Source organism: Coffea arabica, chromosome 6e (genome assembly GCF_036785885.1).
Source record: "Coffea arabica cultivar ET-39 chromosome 6e, Coffea Arabica ET-39 HiFi, whole genome shotgun sequence".
NCBI lineage: Eukaryota > Viridiplantae > Streptophyta > Magnoliopsida > Gentianales > Rubiaceae > Coffea > Coffea arabica.
The window spans coordinates 60,987,416-61,000,114 of NC_092321.1; the positions used below are offsets into that span (position 1 = coordinate 60,987,416).

General features: G+C 35.3%; 1 protein-coding gene across 1 annotated transcript; it reads left to right on the forward strand.

Moving 5' to 3' along the window:
• The first annotated feature begins 6,385 nt into the window (after positions 1 to 6,385).
• On the forward strand, positions 6,386 to 10,854 carry LOC113696083 (serine/threonine-protein kinase STY13-like). The gene is made up of 3 exons (XM_072055935.1): positions 6,386 to 6,643; positions 7,282 to 8,292; positions 10,370 to 10,854. The coding sequence occupies exons 2-3, from the start codon at positions 7,394 to 7,396 to the stop codon at positions 10,707 to 10,709; spliced, it is 1,239 nt and encodes a 412-aa protein (XP_071912036.1). The 5' UTR covers positions 6,386 to 6,643; positions 7,282 to 7,393; the 3' UTR covers positions 10,710 to 10,854.
• Positions 10,855 to 12,699: the final 1,845 nt, after the last annotated feature.

The following is a 12,699-nucleotide window of genomic DNA, read 5'->3' on the forward strand; positions in this document are numbered from 1 at the left end:
TCCCCCCCCCCCTTTCTTGCTAATTAGACTTCCATTTTTTGAGTTACTTTCCTTTTGTAACAAATAAATGATACAAAAAACAAGGGAAAATGTATGGAAGAGAGAGAAAAGCTAAAAACTACATGTACTTATTCTTTTATCTCTCATCGTGAATCTATTATTATTACCGAAGGAAAAAATTATTCAATACGTGAGATACATGAATCATTGCTATAATCTTGATATTTTCAAGTTATTAGTTATTACTCAATTTGATTCACTTCTCTCTATACATTTATGCTTTCACTTATCACAATGTATTTCTTAGTTTCAATTTCTTCATAAGCATGACAAAATATAAAATTTCCCTACCAGGAATTGGGTGAAAGCTAGTTTATGAAGAAAATAATTTTGTGCCATTTTTATATAATCAGTGGATTAAATTTATGATTACTATTACTTTTGTACTCTAATAGTGATGACATTTACTTTTTTACATTTGTTGTAACAAATTCTTGTAATAAGATGATTTTTCATTTTAGGCATTTTAACAAAAAATTGGAGCATATGATAAACAAAAACTTTGTTTGCTTGAAATCATTCTTTTTTGCATTGAGGTGTTTTTTTTTTTGGTTGCCTGCCACGGTATCCAGGGCTTTGCCCTGACTAATCCGTTGGTCGACCCGGGTTGCACACCTGGCTGTGGTGGGTGAGTCTCCCAACAAGGGTAGCTGCATACGCCAGGTTTCGAACCCGAGACCTGCTTAAGCGGAACCAAGCTGCTTACCACTTGGACCAACCCCAGTTGGTCATTGAGGTGTTTTACTCTCTGTTTGGATGAGAGTTTTTTTAGAGATGTTTTTGAAAAGGGATAAGTTTAGAAATATCCCATGAGTTTTTGACAAATTTACTTGCCTCCCTTCAACTTTTGAAAATCTCATGCACCTTTCCTAGCTGAGAATTGGGACCTATTACTGAGATAATGTCGGGCAAAATGACTATTATATCCACAATCTTGATAATATTAATTTAACAATTCCTTAAAAACCACTATTGGAGCGTATTTGAAGATTAAACAGAAAATTGGCCAATTGTTTTCAGTAGATTGATGGAATTTCTCCCCCAAAGGGCACACTTTTCTAATAATTACGTACCATAAAAAAAGTATCCTATATCATTTAATTTTTTTTTAGGTCTTTTGCTTTTGGTCTTTGTATGTAGTTGAATTACTTTGCAAACTTAGCCATTGATTAGTTTGATCAGTTTAACTTCATTAATTCATCTGCTACATACTTTTCTAAATTTATGTTCAGACTTTTGGTTTTTGTCTGCCAAGATTTAATTCATTTAATAATTTATCAAAATAAATAGTTGCAATGATTAGAAAGGGCATTTTTTTCCACTAAATTACATTCTCTCTCCAAAATTATTTTTCTATTCAAAATTTTTATTTGGGCTGACATGTTACATAATAGTTTTAAATAAGGGAGCTAAGTAAGATTTTCAGAAGTTGATAATAAGCAAGTACAATTGTTAGAAGACTCAATAGAGGTTTCTGAAATTATCCCTTTTATAAAACTTAAATGATAGATTTGTGTATAACTAAAACACTTATATAGGGTGTTTTAGAAGTGATTTTAATGTGTTTGGTAAAAATGAATGTTTTTCAAAGTGATAGTGAAATTACTTTCCCATATCTCGACCCTCTCCTTGCTCCTTCTCCTACCCCTCCTCTTCATCATTCCTCTCCATCCTTCTCCCATCTCCCTTCATTCACTTGTCATTTCCCTCTTTCCCAATTTCTCTTCCTTTCCCATTTCTTTTCTCTCTCCTTATTTTTTCCTTTCCTCTTACGTTTCACCCATTACACTTTTTTCCCTCTCCCGATCTAGTTATACAAGAGTGTGGGGAAGGAAGAAAAATAAGGAGCGATGAAGGATGTGGGAGAAGAAAGAAAATGGAGGGTGATACAGGAAAAGATTAAGGAAAAGGTAGAAATGAAAAGCGGCATAGGAAAAAGGAAGAAAAGAGGAAGGGGAAGAGAAAATAGGCTGAGTTGCCAGGATTTTGATAATAAGGGATAGAGGGAGATTGGTGATTGGTATGAGAAAGAAGTGTGATGTATTTTTGAATTATTGGTTTGTGTGTTTTAAATTATTATTTTGATGTTCTTGAGATATTTTTAGGATGCTTTTCACAGGTGTCACTCTAAATGTATGTATAACATCATTGCCAAAAGGCAATAATCCAGCAACACATAGTTAGTCATTTCAAATACATTTTAAATACATCTCAAATACACCTATCAAAAAATGCCAAAAAATAACAAAAAAAAAAAAAGAAATCACCGTCCCTTTCTCCCTCTACCACTATCCTTTCATTCCCTTCCTTAGCTTCCCCTTATTCTTCTTGCTCCTTATTCTTTCCTACCATTGCCCTTTCCCTCTCACTTCTTCACTTTCCTCTCCTTCTTTCTCTCCCACTTTTTCCCTTCATTTCTCGCAACCATGTCTAATTGCAAGGAAAAAGGGGAGGGGTGGAAGGAAAATGACAAGAGATGAGAGAATAAGAGGGGAAAAGGAACATGGAGGAGATAGGCGAAAGAAAAGAGAAGAGGAGAGAGATGGAAAACGAGAGGAGAGTAGAGGGTAGGAAGGAGTGCTATTGGAAGCAAACGGGGGATGAGGGTGGTAGGGATGAAAGGAGTGAGGTGGAAGGTGGTTGAAATCAATATTTTTAAATCGAGATCCTACTTTGGATCGTTTCCTTATACTATATAAGAACGAGTTTAAGGCAAAGATAGATTTTGGATTTCAACCGCAAGGGTGGGGTTATTTTGGGAATGTGAGAGTGTTTGAAATATGATTGACGCATTAGGTACAAGTTATTACAGCTTTAATTTTGCTATAATTACTTATATAACCTTTCAGACATTTAAGGTTAGGGGTAGATTTGGTAAGTGACAATATTTGGTGTCAAGTTGAGTATCAGGTACAATTGAATTAAGCTTGTGTTTTGATAAAATTACATAAAAGGCCTTTTAATCATTATTATACTAACATTCAAACCTTTCAATTTCCTGAAGCCTTTCTCATCCGTTAAGGAATTAATTGATGTTTACATAATTGGATTTTAATTACAATTAATTGACCTAATCATTACCTGAACAATAAATGATTGCTTAAATAAAGAGAATAACTATCCAAACAACCATCACCATAGTTATGCCTCCATGTTCAGCCGATAGCCTTTCTTCTTTTTCTGTTTCACCTCTTTGGTTTTATTGTAGCTATTAAATATTTGGTGGAAAGCGTAGCCTTTCCTTTAAATTGAGGTGAGCTGTTTGGATTTGAGGTGGCTTTTTTTTCGATGATTGATTTATTCAAGAACTCCATATAGTTTGCTTTTTGATACTTCTAATTCCAAAAACTAACTAATTGTACTATTTTCTGATTATTGTATTTGTGAAATAGGTTGAAGCTGATATCAAAACCTGGCTTTGTTGCATATATCTTGAATAAGGTTAGCAATTTGATCACCTTGCTTATAATTCATTGAATCAAGTTGTGTAGAACTAAAATTTAAAGTCGCGGAACTTATTTGTTCTTATAAATTTATTACTTATAAGTTATAGATGTTAAGTCAAAGTTTAATTAGAACAGGATATAACATGTCGGCATTGCAAAAGCAAGTTGGACGACGACCCTGAGGAAGTCCCTCCTCCACTTCTAAAGAAGATTGATTTGCTTTTTGAAAGCATTGAAGCTCGTTCCACACTGGATCCAACCACATGCTTAGTTTCATATCCCATCTTCTCCTCCTTGATCAAGTTGCTAACATCAAATATTGCATTCATTAGACTTTATGATATGCTGTGATTTACCACATACATGCGCCGCCACATACTATATATCACTTAAACTAAACCATGTAAAAGCATGATGTATTTTGACAGTTCTAGAAAGAAGGGAGCCTGAATTTCTAGAATTCCCGGTGTCTTGCTGCAATTAAGTAGCTAGGAATCCAAATTCCCAAGTGAAAAGGAAAAAAAGAAAAGCGAATGATTCGGTAGGTACCATGAAGAAGCCCCAATCTTGACATCTTCTTCCAAAATCTCATACTGCTTGAAGATGCTAATCAGTATTGTTGAAAGTAATGTATGAAAAAATAATGATAGGGATTGAAACTTGAGATTCCGAAGCAATAGGCTTATGGGTGTGAGTGTTGCAGTAAGCATAGCAAGAAGGGATGGAATTGAGGCCTGGTAATTGTGCCAGTAGTTTAATGCTTGACAAAATTTTTGATGATTGAACAAAATTACTATGGCATTTTACATTATGGATAAATTATGGTTCAAGTAGTTATTTTTATTTAGTTTTTCATGTAATATGACTTGGAATTCAGCTTGTATTTATTTTAATTGAAATTTTTATGATTCCAAAATTTATTAACTTAGAATTGTTTCCTTCATTAAACTAAAAAAAAAGTAATCATGCTACATAGTACTAAGATGTCATTTGCAATCTATTTGCTTTCCATGTTATGATCTCGTTCTTGTATTCTATTGTTTATATAATTCCAAATACAAAAAAAAATTTGTTTTTTTACTTTGACAACTTGTTTTGCGATATTATTTAACATGCTATCTAAAAGAATTTATAGTGGAACTTGATGAGTTTAAATGCTTCAACTACAACACCATTTTGATTGCATTGTATTAATTCATTTACTCATAATTGTATACTATATAATGATAAATACTGTTTCTTGATTTGATTGAAACAACTATTATTCATAGTTTAAACCAGTCAATTAAGTTGAGTTGCTATATTGGATACTTATACAAGTAAACATTGGAAAATATCATTAAGCAGTTTCTACCATATCTTGCAATTCGAATTCATATGAGCAATTTCTTTTGATTTTAGTTACCATTTCCTACAATTTCAAATTTAGAAAATATTATTTGCACCAATTTTTTATAATCAAGGTAATTTCAAATAAGATCTTGGATAAGTTTTAGACAAAACTTTTGGATACTTTTCAGTTGCACTTCAAACATTCTTATATTTCCAAACTATCATTATCTTTGTGGTCGAAATTCAAATATAACTTTTGATCACAACTGATTCTTATATAATATAAGTATAAGAATATTTCATTGCATATTATTTTATTGACTCACTATATAACTTCTGATTTTTCTGTTAAAATCACATGATAAAATCATCATACTTCAGTTCTTCTACTACAAATTATTAAACAATAATTATTAATTATCTTCAATTACAAATACCAAATTCCCGCGCATTGCGCGGGCTCTCCCTCCCTAGTTAGAAGTTATAAGATCGAATCATAGGTAGGTTAGAATCGTAAGATCCAGCTAAAAAAAAAAAATCAACATTTTATTAATTTATAATCTTATTGTTCATAAAAACATATGCAAATAGACATAGAAAAATGCAATTGTAACTAAAAAAAGAAAAGTTCTTCAACTTAAATGTATTATTTATAGTATAAATAGATAAAAATTTGAGTTGCTTTAGAATTTATTTATTTTTTGGCTAAAAATTTAGAAACTATATTTTATTGGTGTAAATTCATGAAAATAAGATTTTGAACTACAAATTATTAAGAAATTTCTTAATTCATATTAAAAAAACCATAGTTGAGCTAGGGGAAAAATTTTCAAAATATCCCGAATAAGTTATAAATATTAAATACACTATCAAATACATTTATATTAAAAATTGCTCCACCATTGATTTTTTCGACAACACTCTCAAAAACACCTAACACAAAACGAAGTTATTTTTTCAAAACAATCAAATCCAAGCAGAGCCTCAAATTTCCATCAACATTCACATCTCTCCATGATCAATCACAAACCAATCCAACAACCAAAAATCTCTCATCAACATGGTATGGGTCCTACATTATTCACTATCATTTCACATCCAATTAATAGTAGCATTTCACCGGTATGCAATGCATAAAATTTTCCAAAGTCTGAAGTAATTAGTCCACTCTTAGTCTTTAGTCTCATTTCAGAAACATTAATGAAGTTCTCTATTCTACAGCAAAGAAAAAAAATAAGCCAAAAACCAAAATTTCTAGTCAGCCAAGGCCCCACTTGAGAACAGCCACCACACTAATGAGCAGCCAGTGCTGAATCTTTCCATCAAACACCATACAACTTACTAAGTCACATGATCATCACAGGCATGATCATCATCGGACGGTCCAATTTCACCCAATGTGGGTCCGAGGAAAATGTGATTACAATAATCAGTAGGGGCGACTACACCAGAGGACTTCCCGAGAAAGAGTAAAAAAGGAAAAAACAAAACCAAAGACGAAGACCCAGTAGAAGCAGAGAGTTTCTTTTTTCTGTCAAAAACCCCCCAATTTCATTTACTACTATTTCTCTGCGTGTTTTTGTGCGTGAGAAAGAAAGAAATACTGCCCACACGGCGTCGTTTAGGGGAGACCGAAGGTGAGCTAGCTGGCTAGACGGAGACGACGAAAGCGAAGAAGAGGAAGATAGAGGAGGAGGCGGTCGAGGATTGTGTGTTTGGTGCGTGATTGGAGGGGTAAATTTGTAACTTGGCTTAATCGATCCCTCCACCCATCGGAATAGTAAAGTCAAGCCCTCTCGATCGAGGTAATTTTCAGGCTTTTTGGGGTCGATTTTGATGCTGGATCACTTGAATTTCTCGGCTTTACTGGCTTTTAGTGATTTATTTTCTCTCATTTCGGCTCTGATTTTGCAATTTTTGTTTTGGATTCATTTCTAAATGGGGTCTTGGAGTTTTCTTTTTCTGTAGGGTTTTGAGCTGGAGCAAGGTTTAATTTTTGATTACGTTGGGAATAAATAGCGGAGGTTGTTTAATTAAGGATTTTTTAGCGGTTTGGAGATGGAAATCTTTTATGGTCAATTCAGTTGACCTGATAGGAAAATATGTGAGAAAGAGAGGGAAATTAGGATTTTGAGTTTTGGTTGATTGTGGGTTTTTTTTTTTGAATTTTAATTGATGTTCAAAACTATAATTTTGGCAATAATTTAATGTAACTGGGATTTTTCCTTTTTGGCTTTTTCAGGGTCTAATAGAAGATGGATTCTTTAGTATTTTGGTGACCAATAAAGTTTTTTTATGGAAATGTATTCTAGTCTATTTGCGAGCTAATCAAGTTTTCATAAGATTTTAATAAAGCTATCTAATTTTCTTTTTATTTTTCTGATTTAGATGCTCGTTGACCTCAAATTATTCCATCATGTAACACTTTTCCCTTTGGCTGTAGGGATTTTGTAGAGTGGAAATATTGAAGCTGAAATCTCCTCATGCAGAAGAAGTAGAGGTTTTAAAGTTTGCTACTTGTAGATTTTATTGTACTGCGATTTGACTGTGAGAAAATGTTGGAGGCTCCGAAATTTACTGGAATCATAGGCCTAAACAATAACCGTGATGATTATGGCATATCACAAAATTTTTACCATAAGCTCAATGAGGGCTCGAACATGTCAATCGACAGCTATGGGAGCCTGCAAATGAGCAATGGTGGAGGATCTGTTACTATGTCTATGGATAACAGCAGTGTGGGGTCAAATGATTCACACACTCGCATTTTAAACCACCAGGGCCTTAAGCGAGTGAACAACAACTATTCTGTTGCTGCTAGTGTCAACCGTGGGAGGGTTTCTCACGGGTTAAGTGATGACGCACTAGCTCAGGCTTTGATGGATCCTAGGTTTCCCACCGAGGGGCTTGAGAATTATGATGAATGGACTATTGATTTGAGGAAGCTTAATATGGGAGCAGCGTTCGCCCAAGGAGCATTTGGAAAGCTCTATAAGGGGACATATAATGGTGAGGATGTTGCAATTAAGCTTCTTGAGAGGCCTGAGAATGACCTAGAGAGGGCACATTTGATGGAACAACAGTTCCAGCAGGAGGTAATGATGTTGGCAAGATTGAAACATCCGAACATAGTTCGCTTCATCGGCTCATGTCGTAAACCCATGGTATGGTGTATCGTCACTGAATATGCCAAAGGGGGATCAGTTCGACAGTTTTTGACCAAGCGGCAGAACAGATCCGTTCCCTTGAAACTGGCTGTTAAGCAGGCCTTAGATGTGGCCAGGGGGATGGAATATGTGCATGGCCTGAACCTTATTCATCGAGATCTCAAATCTGATAATCTTCTCATTTCTGCTGATAAATCTATCAAGATAGCAGATTTTGGTGTTGCTCGTATAGAGGTGCAGACTGAAGGAATGACTCCAGAAACAGGGACATACCGCTGGATGGCTCCGTAAGTCTCTCGACTCTTTATGGACTTAAATTTTGTTTTTCTTTTGAGATGATTGCATTCTTTGACTGGATGTTTTCCACCGTGTGAGCAATCCTTAGAAGTTTCAGGAATTTTGGTCTGAAGATGGTCTATTATTATGGTTATTACTATAGAAGATGTAAAGGGTATTTGCAAAATTATGCTTTACATTAATGACAAGCAGAGACCAGGGAAATCCGAGGATGCTTATTATTAGTATATTTGGAAAACAGAAGTGAATGCATTAGGGCGATGAGGGGAAATGTTCCTGCTACTCTGCAGTGCATGAAAGAAGTTGTTGTCTGTTACCAGTAGTGCTTCTCAGGAAAGGAGAAATTGGGGTAGGGGCCAAAAAGACTCTATGAGCAGAGCTTGCTCCTTTATGAAATCTTCATTTTTGAGCTTCAAGGTTTTCTTGTATTAGTAGTGCCAGATGCTTGAAAATGCTGCTTTTTTTTCTTTGGTTTTTTTTTTTGGGGGGGGGGGTTTATTTCGGGATAAAAATTTTGTATTCTTTCTAGTCATTTAGGACTTTTGAACTTAAAGATGATTTAGCATTTTTGAAAGCTTCCTAAGATTTGCCGATGGCATAGTTGCTTTTGGATTTGGAGATATCCTATAGCATTCTTGGAAGCTTCCCAAGATTTGCTCATGGCATAGTCACTTTTGGATTTGGAGATATCCTAAACATGCTAATGTGATGTGGTGGTGGTTGTCATCCGTGTGATGTTCGGAAGTTGCAGGCTGAGGTTTTCCTTAAGAGTTGACTTTCTAGTTTGTATATTTGAAATTGAAGCTTGAATTCCCTTTCACTTGGTACTTTGGTTGATTTACATCTCTGGGTATTTGTTTCATGTGGTAGTTAATGGTCATTGCAACACCTAAGTTTCCAAGTGGTGGAGTTGGATGTTGGGTTAGTAGCAGCTCCCCAAGTAAATGATGAAAACCAGCCGTAGAGAACTTCCTAAACATTTTTCATGCTTGAAACATCTAATTGTTGTCGTCATTGAGATATAGTATTTAATCTTTGGGGCCCCTTTTTTATGGTACATTGACTTGTTCCAGGTAAGAGCTGTAGAGCTTTTTCCAACCAGGATTCGTCCTATATTGCTTAATTTGTTGTGACTTATCAATTTGAGGGACGTTAAGTTTCTTGCATGTCTTCTATATTCTTAGTATGCTCTCCATCCCATGCTATCCCAGAACAGTTTTTGTGGTCCAACTGGCTGCTTTCTAAACCATCAAATGTGTTCATGTGCACTCAAAACACTAAATCATGAGCTCAGTCAGTCATTATAGACAATTTATAGTATGGACTAGATTTACTTTGCAAAGCCAAATGGTCAGAACCAGTTATTGAGATACTGAATGAAATTATGGTATTTCAGTTTCTCAGTCACTTCTCTTTTATGCTTGTACATCATGATATGCTCCAGCTTTGTAGGTTCTCTCTTTATATGTTCTTGAGACTGGGCTTCAGTACATTTCTGTGTATGTTTATCAGTTGAACCATTCGGGATTAAAGAATCGTGAGGGTGATGATCGTGTGTGATCTTGACCGATTCTTTGACTAAATTGACGTTTGAGGAAAAAAGTAGTATGTTTTAGGCTGTGGACTGGTCTCTATATTGCAAAATTTTGTTGAAATCTTTATTCCAACATTTCTTCAATGGACTTGAATTTTAATTGTTCTTTTATTGATAGTTGATGCATTAACTAATATCTGTAACACTAATGCATGCACAGCATCTGTGTGGTCTATGCAATGACTGTAACTCACTGTGCCCTGCTTTCCCTAGTTATCACGTTTTATAGCCAATACATAGAAACTTCCCATTAGGTTTATGCATTGACTAATGCTTGCAACACTAATGCATGTACAGCATCTTTTTGGTATATGCAATATGACTGCTTTCCATAAATTGGAGACTGGGGGCATTTTTGCTTTCACACTGTTATCAGATGTTTAAGTTATTATTGTCTTGCACTAATTGAAGGTGATATTCTTAATTTCCTCTTACTCTGGGCTGCTTGAGTGTGTTGTACTCTGGATGTGCAGGGAGATGATCCAGCATAGGCCGTATACCCAGAAAGTTGATGTTTATAGCTTTGGGATTGTTCTGTGGGAACTGATCACAGGAATGCTTCCATTCCAGAACATGACTGCTGTACAAGCAGCTTTTGCTGTTGTCAACAAGGGCGTCCGCCCAACCATTCCCAATGACTGCCTTCCTGTACTCAGTGAGATAATGACACGTTGCTGGGATGCTAATCCTGATGTGAGGCCTCCTTTCAGTGAGGTTGTTCGGATGCTTGAGGCTGCCGAGACTGAAATCATGACAACTGTCAGAAAGGCCCGTTTCAGGTGCTGCATGAGTCAACCTATGACCATGGATTAATGCAGAGAGGAAAGGTGTAGAAGCGGTAAGAACAGAGTAAAGCATTCAAAGGAAAAAAGAAAAAGAAAAAAAGCTGATTTTATATCAGTTTCTGTATGTATCAGGCTTAATTTCTTTCTTCAGATAGAAAAAGGGAGGGAGGAAAGTCATCATAAGAACTGCTTGTTTTGTGCTTTTTTTTTTTTTTTTGCCCCTTTTACTGATGGATTGAATATGTTTAATTAGTGCTAATAGAGGAGGATTGATGTGTATTTATACATATGCCTTGTGTTGCTTTGTTTATACATGCCTTGTTTAGTCATTTGCCCCAAAAGTAGTGGGCTTGAGTTTTATTTAATTACCAATGCTTCCAACTCCTGAAGCCTCTTATCTATCGAATTTGAGCAAACCTGGACTTACATATGGTGTGTGCCACTTTTCGCATATAGATAGAAAGTGACTATCATCACAAATGATGGAAGTTGAAGCATCAGTTGCTCACTTCATTGCAGCTTTAATTTGATCCAGGAAACAGAGGAAGCAGGAAACCAACACTTGGTCAGAGGATACTTGCAAATCTGATGGTTAATTGCATCAACTTGGGCGCATCTTTTGACATTTTGGCTGTGTGCTGGAATGGCCGGTGAATGGTTATTTTCCTTTCAATACATTTTGCAGACTGCAGAGAATCAAATCCCGACAGAGGACTTTAAGAGGCCTTCCCACGGTTTAACCAGGGAAGGTTTAGGAGTTCTTCCCAATCTTTTAACCTGCAATTGTTTCAGGGATTTTGGTCTTTTCAAGCTTCTGCTCTTAATTGTCAACTCAAGGTGCGAGGAGCATTCAACATTCCATGACAGTTAGCGTGATTTATTTGACTCTTAATTGCGAATAAAATACCATAAAATGAGTCCTTCCTTTTAGTTGACCAAGAATGTTATTGAAAATGGAGAGCATTATTGAGACCAGGGGGTAACAATTTGTCCGAGTCTTGCCATTTTACTTTTAAAAGGTAAATCCTATTGACTTCCCTTTAAAAGTTTTGGTATATTTAAATAAATTTTTGGTTCCGAAATATTAGGTTTTTTTATTTTGTGCGGTCACGTGGTAGGTTAAAATACATCTAACGAGTTAAAATCATAAAGTGAATCTACAATAAATTTTTTTTTTGGAAAATCTACAATAAAAATTCTAAATTAACTGCCCGCTTCCTGAATTGTATACAATCCTAGGAAAGTACTATATATATAAAAAAAAAAAAAAAATTTTACACTTTTGTGTGTAAATAATGGCAAAGAGCCTCGAGACACAGACAAGAAGGATCCATTATACTACATAATTGTTCCCCAAAAAAAAAGGTTTTGATTGAAGTGATTTCTACGCATTCTCTTTCCCTTTCTCTCATCAACGAAGAGAGGCAGGAATGGTTGCATTTGCAACCGTTCTGGAAAGTTCGTGACCAAGATTTGGCCAAAAAAAAAAGTGAGGTCCAGATTTTATCTTGTACCTTGTTTTTCACATTATGTGTGGAACTCACAAAATTTTATTCTATAGTTATACGATTGTTGAAAGTGAGTTATGTCGTATGCAGATAAAGTTACGTCATGTGTATTTTGCACGAAACCGCTTCGAACGGTTTTCCTGATAACTATTCGGCCCCTTGTCCCTCCCATCACACTGGCATTAGGCTTGGGTTTTAACTTAGTTGATTCCCTTGCTGCTTTCTCTTTGTTTACTTTTGAAGCTAAAACAGTAGTAATTGAAACCAATCAATATTCCACTTTTGAACAAAACAAGCAAAGGATAAAGGTCGATCCATGTTTTTGTATCCATACGCTTCTATATTCTATTCTCTCAGATTTGATATCTCATTTAGTCGTCTCCATTCCAATTTTAGAATGACGCAAGGAGGGGTGTTTGGCATCACTTTATAGTGAAGGCAAAAAAGCGTATATGAAACTGGAAATGTGCTTCAAAATTAGTCAAAAATGCACTTTTCAATTTTCATCCC